At 40.6% G+C, this 12,274-nt stretch overlaps 1 protein-coding gene across 1 annotated transcript in view; it reads right to left on the reverse strand.

Moving 5' to 3' along the window:
* The window catches only part of POLR3B (RNA polymerase III subunit B), a 106,630-nt gene that overhangs the window by 78,528 nt on the left and 15,828 nt on the right, over positions 1–12,274 (reverse strand). Inside the window, exons 8-10 of the mRNA XM_058741533.1 lie at positions 11,779–11,896; positions 9,665–9,773; positions 1,272–1,394 (exon numbers count right to left, since the gene is read on the reverse strand). Coding sequence (XP_058597516.1) covers positions 1,272–1,394; positions 9,665–9,773; positions 11,779–11,896 — 350 coding nt within the window. The remainder of the gene's footprint in view (positions 1–1,271; positions 1,395–9,664; positions 9,774–11,778; positions 11,897–12,274) is intronic.

Consider the following 12,274-nt stretch of genomic DNA (forward strand, 5'->3'; position numbering starts at 1 on the left):
TCTGCTGAACTACCATTAAGGTAAACTGCTCTTCCTCAGCATTTCGTAGCTTTGAAGGAGAGAGTATCTCCCCACATTGAGCCAACTCCTGGGTGTTTCTTAACGTTTCCTCTTCATGTTCTTGGAACCCTTATACAGTACAATTCCAGTTGGAAACAAAGATTCATGAACACTAAATATTTCGTTTTCAATAAAGACCACAGATAGAACCTCCTAGATCCAAACAACTTCTCCTGATGCCACCTGCCCAATAACTGGAGCTATTACTTAACTGCATAAAAAGAGGAAGGCAGTAATAATAATCCCTACTGGTTTGTGCCTTGGGATTATATATACACTGACATACAACGATCAACCTTCTTGAATGTTTTTCTGGCTCTAAGAAAATATCAACACACACTAACAGATGTAAGTGGGAAAATGCTACCTCTACAAGCATCCTGGGTAACAAGGAAAAAGCAGCCTGGAATTTACACCTTGTTGAAAGTAACCCACAGAACAGACAATGTACGTATGGATATGTAAGAACAGTCTGTTGTGCTTTGATAGCAGGGAATCCCTGCCTCCCAGGGCTATGAGTAAGGCCACCACTTTACATGGAGCAAAGTACTTTACAAATGTGGGACTAAACATTCTAAATGTGGGCATTAGGGCTCCCTGTCACCAGGGCAGGAAGTACAATTCATTTTCTTATGTTTAGCATATATATCTCCCTGTCTTCATCTTTGAGTGTTGTGTCCTAAAATCCCCAGGTTCCAACTAGGAATTCCTTAGCAGGTCGATGAAGGCTCTACAGAGCTCTACCCTGGTAAAGGGTTTCTGATCTTGAATTTTCTTGCTGATGATACTGGGAATTCAGAAAAAGGGATTCAGACCACACTGGACACTGAAAGCAACTGGAAGTAGGGAATAAAAGGGAAATTGAGGAGAACTGGGGGAAAAAAAGGCTTCTACACTGGAGTTGTTGTAGTTCAAAATCATAAATCATTTGGGCAAATAAATGAAAAAAGCACACTTGCTATTATATCACAACAAAAGCCTCTTGGCCACATATCCCCCTTCCAAGTTAGACACTACAGGCTGATAATCTGTCAAGGCAAATTCCTTCTTCCAATTCCTAAAGCACAAGTCAAAGAAGCTTCTCTACTGGTCCTCCCCAACACCCTCCCACACCTACACCCCAAGAAGTGACTGCATCCGATGCTTTATCCATGGGCAGCATTAAATCTCCAATTCCCTTTCATAGCAAAGGACGACATGAAAAGACACACCTGCATCTGTGTGAAAATCTGAGCTTTCTGGCACTCTTCCAGACTGGGCCCAAATGCAGCCATCACGTGCTCCTCTGTTCCAATCATCTGTACAATTTCCTGGTCACTCTCCACACCCATGGCCTAGGAAGGAAAGAAAAGATAGAAAGAGTGTTGGCTTTGTGTTAACTCACTGACATTTGCTTATGCTAATTCGGCATTGTTTGTGGGTATTACTTCTAAGCAAAAGCTAGCTCTTTTCTCAGAAACGGTGCCATCTGGCATTGGCAGCCATAGCACAAGCTGCAGAAGAACCTGAAAACAGAAATTTTGATTCGGAAGACGAAAACAAACATTCTCAAGCACTTTTTGCATGTGTGTCATCTTCTAAAATGTTTAAATAGCCTAGGAGTTTCATCATGAAAAAAGGAGGTAGGAAGGTATAGTGGAGACACTGGTCACAATTACAAAAACAAACTGAAAACAAAAACAAAAAACAAAAAACAAAAACCCCAAAACAGCCAAAGGGCACTAATCAGAAAATACACATTGCTGAAAACAAACAGAACCCCAATTAATTTTGTCACAAGACTAATTTTTCTGAGAACTGTCAAATCGTTCACATTTAGGCTAAAGGGATTTTTCTTAAAGGATGTTTTACCTCACTAGTCTGGAGACATCAAACTATCCTTTATGCAAGTTTAAAAAGAGGTTTTTTAAAACACTAAAAACACACTCAAGAGGTTTAGGAAACCCGCTTCTCTTAAGTGTTTCAAGGTGGCAGCCGGCAGCACAGGTCTTTGTAGATTCCATATGGCACGAAGGCTCACTCCTTCACACACCTGCCTGGAATTCTGCCACATCAAGAAATAGAGCATAATCTCACTACACCTCTCTTGGCGGAGAAAGAATCTGCTTCTTAGAAGTCAGGGGAAACGTTATGTTTGCATTAAAATTCTTCCTTTAGCTATGCAGAGAAAACAGAACCAGGAATAACTATCTAGTGAGGATTTGATGCTCTGGTTCCTAGTTCTCCACACACGAGGGAGAAAGGGAAAACTGAATCTCAAGTTCCAGTAAGGAACATCGAGAACACGCGCCGGAGTACAACACAGAGGGCACCTCTCTAGGTCAAGGGATCTCAGGTGTCCATCCTGAAGCAAGGTCAAAGACAGACCTCACAACCACTACCGTCCCATCACCTTGTCCACCTCAGTTTCTTCATTTCTGTAGCAAGAAGATTCAAAATGCTACAGTCCTCCGTTTGACTCTGAGCAATTTCTGATCCAGAAATTCCATCTGGATGCTTTAGGATCAGATGTCAACTTACTGAAAGTTCGAAGGTTTCGGGGGGCGGGGAGCTAAATATATGCTATGTCCCCCCTCTGAGGCAAACCGTAGCGGTTTAGAAAAGGTTCGCCAATTCTTTGACCCTCTCTACGAAAGGTAAAAAACTAATTCTCCTCTTCGAGTTTGGGCTAAACTTAATGACTCGCTTCTAGAGAAAAAAAGGTGGAAGCCACAGAGTACAACTTCGGAGCCTGGTTAGAAACAGCACTGCAGCCTCTGGCTTGCTCTTTCTCTTAGAGTGTTCCTCTGGGGTGGGGGTGGGGGGGGGTGGGTAGAGAAGCTAGCCACGGGCAGTGTCATGAAGACACCGGAGCCATCTATGGAAAGGTCTGATGTGGAGGAGCCACCATGAAGGCAGACCTTCCCACGCCCCAGCCCAGCCTTTGATGACTTCAGCCCTGGCTGACATCTTGACTCATGAAAGACCCTGAGCCTGAGGCACCCAGGCAAGCAACTGCCAAATCTCTGACGACAGAAACTATGCTGAATTTGCACAAAAACTAACAGACCAACTTTTGGCATTAGATTCACTACTGAAACTTAAAAAAAAAAAACCTTTTTAAACGTGTAACTTGTTTCATCCAAACATTATTTTGTTTAGTGAACAATAAAGATGCTCTCAGGACACAAATCTCTTTTGTATACTTTGATTTTCATGTCCTTTTATCTCTAATTAAAATGATGCATTTGTTCACGTCGATGCTAGGCATAAACTCCACTGTTTAAAAATGACATAAATTCGTTAAGACACTCAGCACTTCATGGATTAAAGGAGAGCAATCCTCGAAAATGATCACTTCTAATTTTTAAACAAATGAAACAAAAACAAGACCCTAGATTATCCTTTGAACAAGCACTGAGTGCATGTGCTCTGACAGCTATGGCCCGTACGGACAGCTGTATACGTTTCCTCCTTGGTCTGCAAGAAGCCAGCCAGAGATACCAGAAGAGACTATTGCTCTGTGAAAAGCTAATCAGAACATAAATTAACTTCCACTTGTCAATCTCAAAATAATATTATACGGGTTCTGGGGCATCCGGGTGGCTCAGTAGCCTGAGCATCAACTCTTGGCTTTGGCTCAGGTCACGATCTCACAGTTCAGGAGATCAAGCCTTGCATCAGGCTCCACACTGACAGCGTGGAGTTTGCTTGGGATTGTCTCTCTCTCTCTCTCTCTCTCTCTCTCTCTCTCTCTCTGCTCCTCCCCTGTGCTCACATGCGCGCGCTCTCTCTAAAATAAGTAAATTAAACAATTAAAAAAAAAAGAATGTTATGTGGATTTCAATGGAATAAAAATATAAGAAAAACAATACTAGGGCAACTAATTTGCAGTAGAATCCAATCACCCTTCTCTAAAATCTTTGATAATAAAACTTTGTAACTAATACACTACCCTCTCAGAGGAAAAGTGCAAACACTAAAAGAGAGCTATATGGGCAGATGCTAAACCGAGTACGTCCAGATAATACAGCAGGACAAGGTCTCACTGGGACAGAAAAAGAATCTCGGAGCTGAACTGGCAGTAGCTTTCTGGATCCACCCCCTTTCTTTAGGCATGTCAACATCTAAATCTTCTGAACTAAGGCCACCTGGATTATTTTAATAATTAATTTTTAGTTTAGAAATCTCCAAATGGGAGAGACTATATACTTCATCACCCATTTTGGTGTTTAATAATAATGAAAAAGTCCTTCCTCATTTGACATTATGAATTTTTGCTTCAAGTTGTCCCAAGGCTGAATCTAAGCGGTAATTTGATAACTGCATAAAATTTTCAAGTGTTCTAACATGGATCTAAACAGACTGCTTAGGCCCTCCAAATATTTCTAAGCCATGAAGTGAAGATATGCCAAGCACATGGTAAATGACACCATATGTGCGGAAAGAATCATCAGTGCAGGGGCGCCTGGGTGGCGCAGTCGGTTAAGCGTCCGACTTCAGCCAGGTCACGATCTCGCGGTCTGTGAGTTCGAGCCCCGCGTCAGGCTCCGGGCCGATGGCTCGGAGCCTGGAGCCTGTTTCCGATTCTGTGTCTCCCTCTCTCTCTGACCCTCCCCCGTTCATGCTCTGTCTCTCTCTGTCCCAAAAAAAATAAATAAAAAACGTTGAAAAAAAAATTAAAAAAAAAAAAAAAAAAAAAAAAAAAAGAATCATCAGTGCCAAAGCTTTGCTCTACAAGGACTAAACTCTTCCTATACTGGGTCTCTGAACCACAGGGTGATATCAGGTCATCATCAAAAGCGCTCTAGCTCCAAAGACCAAACTGATTTTGTGACTGTTTAGCCTTGGGATGTCACAGCTACAAATAAATGGCATATTGCTATGGAAACGATAGCAAAATGCCCAACCATTTTGCTTCTCAGACATAATTTAGACATCTGAAAACTAGCTTTTATATATGGAACTCTTTGTACTCCAGATATCTGAAATCATTTCACCTGATAAGTCAGAAATAAGTGCTACATAATGACCTTATGAACAATTAGCAGAGACAATACGTTTCAGCAGAAGGTCACCCAGTCTGGCCATCAGCAATAAGATGAACAAAAATAAGAGAATATGCTCTTTAAAAAGCGGCATGAAATCTCCTTGGATGGCCGCGAAGTGTGACTACAAGTGTGACGTTTAAAGACAGACGCTAATGAGCAGAAGAGAAAAACCTGCCCACTGATGGGGATATGCTGAAATATATCATGTGAAAGACGGGAAGGGATTAAGTCCTTCAAATACCTAATATTCAGAAGTGTCTAATCTTTCTTTAGACAGAAATCAATCTATTATTACTCAAAGTGGTCTTAGCAGATAAAAGAACTGTAATAGCCCTCTTTTACTCTGCAGTTTTTTTCTCTTCAAAGATCAACAATTTTAATGTAAGTTGGTTTCCAAGAAACAATGCCCAGCTCCCTTGAAATCTGATCTTTTCCGTAAAAACTTTCAGACTACAGATGCCATCACAGTGCAACTGCTGAATACTTGGGAATTCAAAATGTAAAGGGGGAAAAGATTCATGGGCAGGAGAACCTTTGTAGTGATTCAAGTCCATAAATAAGACTGATCTAGGTCTTAAAAGCTTTAGCCATCATATTCAGACCCAGCATGAAACCTGGAAACCCTGCTGCTTCTGTCACTTTTAGCCAATTGTTGGTTACAATCAACAACCATCAAGTCCTAATGACTGTCAAGGTCTGTGTTAGGGCCACACAACACAAAAAGAGAAATGATGTGACTTTCCTGGTCGCCCAGTTTATTTTGCTCCTGCATAAGGAGAGCGAAGGCAAGAGAAACAGTATCTTCTTTCTAGGCCATCCACTTTTCAAAATATGCGTGATTTCCTTTGCTCTTCACAACAACCCTCTCAGGTGAAATTTTCACTTTATAGGGGAGTTATCCAATATTCAGGGAGACTGGGAAATCTGTCTGGAGGTCACACAGCTAACAAGTGGAGAAGTGGGAACTAGGCCTATGTCTGTCTGGTGCTAAGCTCTCCCAAATCCCGTGCTGCTCCCCAGATGGAAAAGTCTTAGAAGTTATCAAACAAGGTTCCATCAGGCTTTTAAAACATCCCTCTAGCGGGAGACCACAAAATGTGACTACCTGCGACCAATGTATTTAGTTTATTCAAACAGAAAAATTTTAATCGGTTGTTTCAATTCTTACACGTGGCTGATTAGAATATAAGGTTACATTTCAGGAAGAAAGTTGGCAACATGCACCGAGTTTTTTAAAAACACATATAATTTCATTCCCAGGAGTTCAGTCTCACAAAATATTCAGCAACATGCACAAACACGTATGTGGAAGAATACACAGGGCTGTGCATAAGATGGAAAACTTGGAAAAAATGGCACCTGAATGTTGTCCTACAAGAAACTGATTAAATAGATTATACCACCCACACTTCTGTACAATGCCTACCAGAAATAATGATGTAGCTCTGTATTTACAGATACAGAAAGCTATTCACAATTCACTGGTAAGTGAAGCATAAAAAATAAAATAAAACCCACGTATATATTACAAAAGCAAAGGAAAAAGGGTCTGAAAAAAAGTGTAGCTGAAAATGGAATTCTGCTTCTCAGTGGCTTTCTAAATTTGTACAATTCAAGAACTGTTGTATAATCTCAACTACACATTACCTAAAAATGCATATTGCTAACTTATAGGCCCATTTTAAAAAGGATTTAAGTTGGCTCTAAATACACATACACATTTGCAACATAATAAATTTGAAAGAAACGGTCTTATCAAAATTTTGTTACCTAGCCAAAAAAGTAATAAAGGTTTTCTGATTTTAATGTGTCCATGTGTCTAGTGATATATTTTCCAGGTGAATGACAGAAGACTATGAGCATTAGAATTAATTTGTAATTTCTGGTCTAAGGAATGCAGTCCTATGCATCTTTAAGCCTCTAAAACATCCGTAAAAGTCCTTTGATGCATAGGAACACACTGCCCTCTGCTGGAGATGTAATTCTACACAGTCAGATGAAATTCTCTTTACCCACTAACCACCGCTATGGACACAAGACACTGCAGGGTACTAGGGGATCCTTACGAGAAATGCCAAAATTACTTCCATGCTTTAAAAATATAAACCTTGAAGAAATATAATGGAAAGTACATTTTAAGACTTCTCTTTGCCCCCCCCCAATATAATGGTACTGCTACTGTGATCATCATCGTCAATCATCACTGTCCTAAAAGGAAAGTAACTGCCAGCATCTCAGAGAACTTATAAGCACATTAAGTTGCACTAAACATTAAAAAAAATCTCCTACAATCTTCTCCATGTAATTGCATTCAGAATGCAGTTATTTCCTGAGTTAGAGAACCCAGCTGATCAATACCCAGGAACAGCCCGGGGCATCCCTCCCAGCGACCAACTAGAGCCTGACAGGAAGGGGCCCGTCTCCCCGCCTCCTGGGCCCTGGCCGGGTCACAAGTCCAACAAGACAATTTCAAGTCCTTCTCTCTTACTGCTCTGAGGTGTATACCCAAATGCTTTTTTCCTTTTTAACCAGCTTAGTTACCTCCATCTCAGAGGCTATTTTCTCCCCTGGCAGCCCCCAAAAGGTTTCAGATATCGTTAACTGCTGAGCAGGAATATTTAACTCCAAAGTAAGTTAACTCTAAATGAGAAACAAGTGTTATCAACCCCTAACATCACCCCACGTCCTCACTCTCAAGATCTCTTCAGTACTGACTTAAACTGAACTCTGCATTTCGATCAGCCCTAGTCAGGATTCACTTCTGGCCCGTACACAGTTGGGCACGGGTCTCCTCGGCTGCTGTGCTCTCCGGAGGCACTGCAAACCCTGAATGAGAGAACACTGAAGCACTGCACCAATGGGAAATGCACTTGTGTCCTGCGGGCCTCTGGTTAGGTTTTCCTCCACCCATCAATACAGAACCTTGTTTGACATGGCTTTCTCCTTAAGGACACCTTATTCAATGTATGTTGTTGACTCATTAGCACTGAACTCACAGCCAACAACACTTAACTCATGCCTGAACGCAGCTTATCTGACACATGTGTTTTCTCCATAAGGCACATCATGGCCTTCTTGTGCTTTGAAAAGATAGACATCACTTCAGCCCCTGGCTTGGGGGCCACTTTAAACGGCAAAATCCCCTCCCCCCAAAAACACAAAAATGTGAAAAAACATGGCACTAAAGAGACCATGGTAAGGGCTCCTGTTTACAGCTTGAGAGTGGAAACAAGAAGGCAGAATGTCACCTTCTTCGACCTCAGCTGGGAACACAGAGCTTGGGGACTCAAATTTGTCACTGCTCTGAGCCTGTCCATGTCTGTGAATAACTGTAAAACCACCACCAGTGATGATTTCAGGGTCACAAATAAATTTCAGCACGTATAACTGACAAGTGCAAAATTCACAAATGCTGAGGGTCAACTGTATCACATGATGGTATTTTTAAATTTCGCTTAGTGACTAATACTACAAGTGTTCATAAAATGTGGGGAACATTTACGTCCCAGAGCAGGTTAAACGGGCTACTGTGCAGTCACGAGTATATACCATTTAAACATAATTTCTGTGTGAAAATATCTTTTGGATTCTATGTCACCAGTTCATAAACAAGCTGAAAAAAATCAATTTTAAAATTCATATTTATGTAGAAACACACCAGACTCCCGAGTCCACAAAAAAACAAACTTGGGGGGGGGGGCGCCTGGGTGGCTCAGTTGGTTAAATGTCTGACTTCGGTTCAGGTTGTGATCTCACGGTTTGTGGGTTCCAGCCCTACCATCCAACTCTTTGCTGTCAGTGAGAAGTGGAGCCCGCTTCAGATCCTCTGTTCCCTTTCCCTCTCTCTCTGCCTTCCCCACATGCACATTCTTTCTCTCTCAAAAATAAACACTAAAAACAAAAAACAAAAAAAACTTAAACTCTTTGACCTAGAAAAGTCTACCGCTAGGAATTCAGCCTACAGATACCCCTGCCCCTGTATAATGTGATGCTATAGCATTTCTATAACAGCAAGAGATGTGTGTATCCACCGATGGAGGGATGATTAAGGAAACTGTGGTACAGCCATGATAGAACAGTTTGTCAAACAGAATGCGGTAGCTCTGTACCAGCTAATAACACAATCTCCAGGACAGAAGTTGCAAAAAAGAAAACAAGCTAAATGAAAAATGGTGTGCAATGCATGCAAGTAAAAAACAGAACAGAACTCTAGCATGTACTCATGTGCTAGTACAGGCACAGACTGTCTTTAGAAAGATGCACAAGAAACCAGTAACAGTGGTGTTCCTGGGTAGAACAACTAGGTGGTCAGGTATGGGTGGGTGGAAGGTTTACTTCTCACTTTACACCCTTAAAGTTTTTAATTGTGTAGCTACTAAAAAATAGTATTTTTTAATATCTGAATCCTGATCTTAGTAGCTTTCAATTTAAAATATATTACATACCTGACAATTTATCTATGCCACAAATCTTTCTATTCCTAGAACTCTTTATCCTCCAAATTTCTAATTACATATGAAGACAAACGTATGAAACGTATGAAAACAATTTCCAGTAGGTACCTGCAGCCTTACCTTAAATATGATTACAATGGGAATATCCTCTGACAAAGTATTGTGCCGCAAATAAAATCGACCTTGCTTTACAGCCATATTGGTTCTGCTTTTTTTCTCATGGGTAGAGCTACAGGGAAACAAAAGTTGGTTAAACTGTGTCCCTGCCTGGTTTCAAGCTAGTCGCATGCAACAGCAATGATCAATAAGGTTCACCAATCAATAACCATCTGAAAGGTCCTTCCTAACAGATGCCTTTTAACAATGCACAACTCGCCACTTCCATGAATATTTAAAATCTACTACGATGTTTCTTTAGCTTTGAGATTATGGTGAAAGTTTTGTGGGTCAACGAGTGACACTCACCAATTCATTCTGATTTACTTCACTTTGATTCCACCTGAATTGCTTTGATTCAGTGTGGGGTATATTCATGAGCCATTTTATACATTTCCAAAGATAAACCTCAAAATGAGCCCCTGTGTACTAGGAGTGTTTAAATCAACAATTCAGTAAAATATATCTACACTCTTATTATACATTGAAGCCAAAAGAAACGAAGAAATCCCTTTTTATTGGTATCTCTATTAACTACAAAATTACCAATGGATCTAAAAACATTTCTGGCACACCTGGGTGGCTCAGTCGGTTAAGCATCTGACTCTTGGTTTCGGCTCAGGTCATGATCTCATGGTTCATGGGTTTGAGCCCTGTGCTAGGTTCTGTGCTGTCCTTCACTCACTCACATGCGTGCATGTGCTCTCTCTCTCAAAGAAAATAAACTTAAAAACAATTAAAAAAATGTTTTTAAAAACCCAAACCAGGGATGCCTGGGTGGCTCAGTCGACGTTAAGCGTCCGACTTCGGCTTAGATCATGATCTTGCAGTTTGCAGGCTTGAGCCCCACACTGGGCTCTGTGCTGACAGCTTGGAGCCTAGAGCCTGCTTCAGCTTCTGTGTCTCCCTCTCCCTCTGCCTCTCCCAGCTTACATTCTCTCTCTCTCAAAAATAAACATTAAAAAAACCAATAACAGCTCCAAGCTTAATCAGTCACAATAGTAACTCCTACTGATCACCTGCTACATACATGTGATGTTACATACCCACCCCACTTATACTGGCTCTCATATCCTACATACTAATACTTACTTTGAAGTAGTGTCTCCAAATCACATATGAGGAAACAAAGGCTTAGAGAAGATGTGTAATTGCCCACCCAAGTGCCTCGTAGCTACTGAACAACTTTGGGATTCAAATCCCAAATCCCTGGTTCCAAAAAGTAGTAAAATAGGAAGACATGGGTCGCAGAATTATTAGATCTGGGTTCAAATGCTGGCTACCTCTTCCGATCAGTAGGACCCTGAGCCCAAGGCCTGTTACTCAGCAGTAAAATGGAGATAAGCTCACTTATCTTGGAGGGCTGAGGGGACAAATAATGTAGAGCACCGTTACTCTGCCTGGCTCCTACTGACTGCTCAATAAACGGCCACTATTGTTAGCTGCCTCTCCATCAGAAAGGGGCACAAAGTCTGAGTTAAGCAATTCATTACAGGTCATCAGAAGACAAACTATTGTATACGGACATCATAACTATGCTACGATTTTTTTTATTCCCAAAACTCATTAATTTGCAAATTTCAAGTTACCAGTGACAATAAATTAGTGAAAAGAAATTACAGGACACAAGAGATGCTGCTGTAGGAAAAGGAGTATGCTGTGAAAGAGGATGGTTAAGAACACTAACAATAAGATGTTAAGTCCATGACAGAATCCAAAAAATATTAAATATAAAGTAATCTGTGATTATATTCAATGGAATACACATGTAGAATGATCAAAGAGTAAAAACAACATGGAAAACTGAAGAGTGGTTTTATTATTTCTTTTTTCAAAGTTCCTTTAATGCAACAAAATTCAACTTGAATAAAATAACTAGTGGCCTTTCGACCAAGGTCTTACACACTTTTCATTGCTAAAAATTTTACATCAATACTCCTCACACAATAAACTGAACAGTTAGATAAGTATTTTGCTGCCTGTTACCAGACATAACCGGCTACCTTTGTCCTGAAAGACAATCGTATGATGTTAAGAAATACTGATAATTCCGTTAATACCATCCCTGCTTTCCGTACCTGGTAACTGAAGCACCAACAGCCCCTTTCCTGTCAGCCTCCACAATGATCCTGTTCTTAGATAGCTGCTCTTGGATTAGAATCACTTTTTCTACTCCTTTAACGATGAAGTAGCCACCTGCCAAAAGGAAACAAGAAAAGTTTCACCACCTGTTCTTCTGACAGTGTGATTTAGTAACGACTGTGACCTTCTGCTCCATGGCACTGACCAACACTCAATTAGAAGGGGTTTGCTGATACCGTTTTATGAACTGATGACCATATCAGCAAATGATTTTATAAAAATGCGCTACAAGAAAATAAACTTGAAGACAGGGAACAGATCTTACTGGCATACATATTATCAGCATCTGACAGACACAAGAGATGAATGAAAAAAATGTGTTAAATAGTCTTCAGATTTCTTAAGCACAGAAATAAGTAACAATCTTCAATATAAATTCAAAATTGCCTACCTTTTCTAACAAATCAGTGACAACAGTAGACTAAGATTATG

The sequence above is a fragment of the Neofelis nebulosa genome, chromosome 8 (assembly GCF_028018385.1).
Source record: "Neofelis nebulosa isolate mNeoNeb1 chromosome 8, mNeoNeb1.pri, whole genome shotgun sequence".
Lineage (NCBI taxonomy): Eukaryota > Metazoa > Chordata > Mammalia > Carnivora > Felidae > Neofelis > Neofelis nebulosa.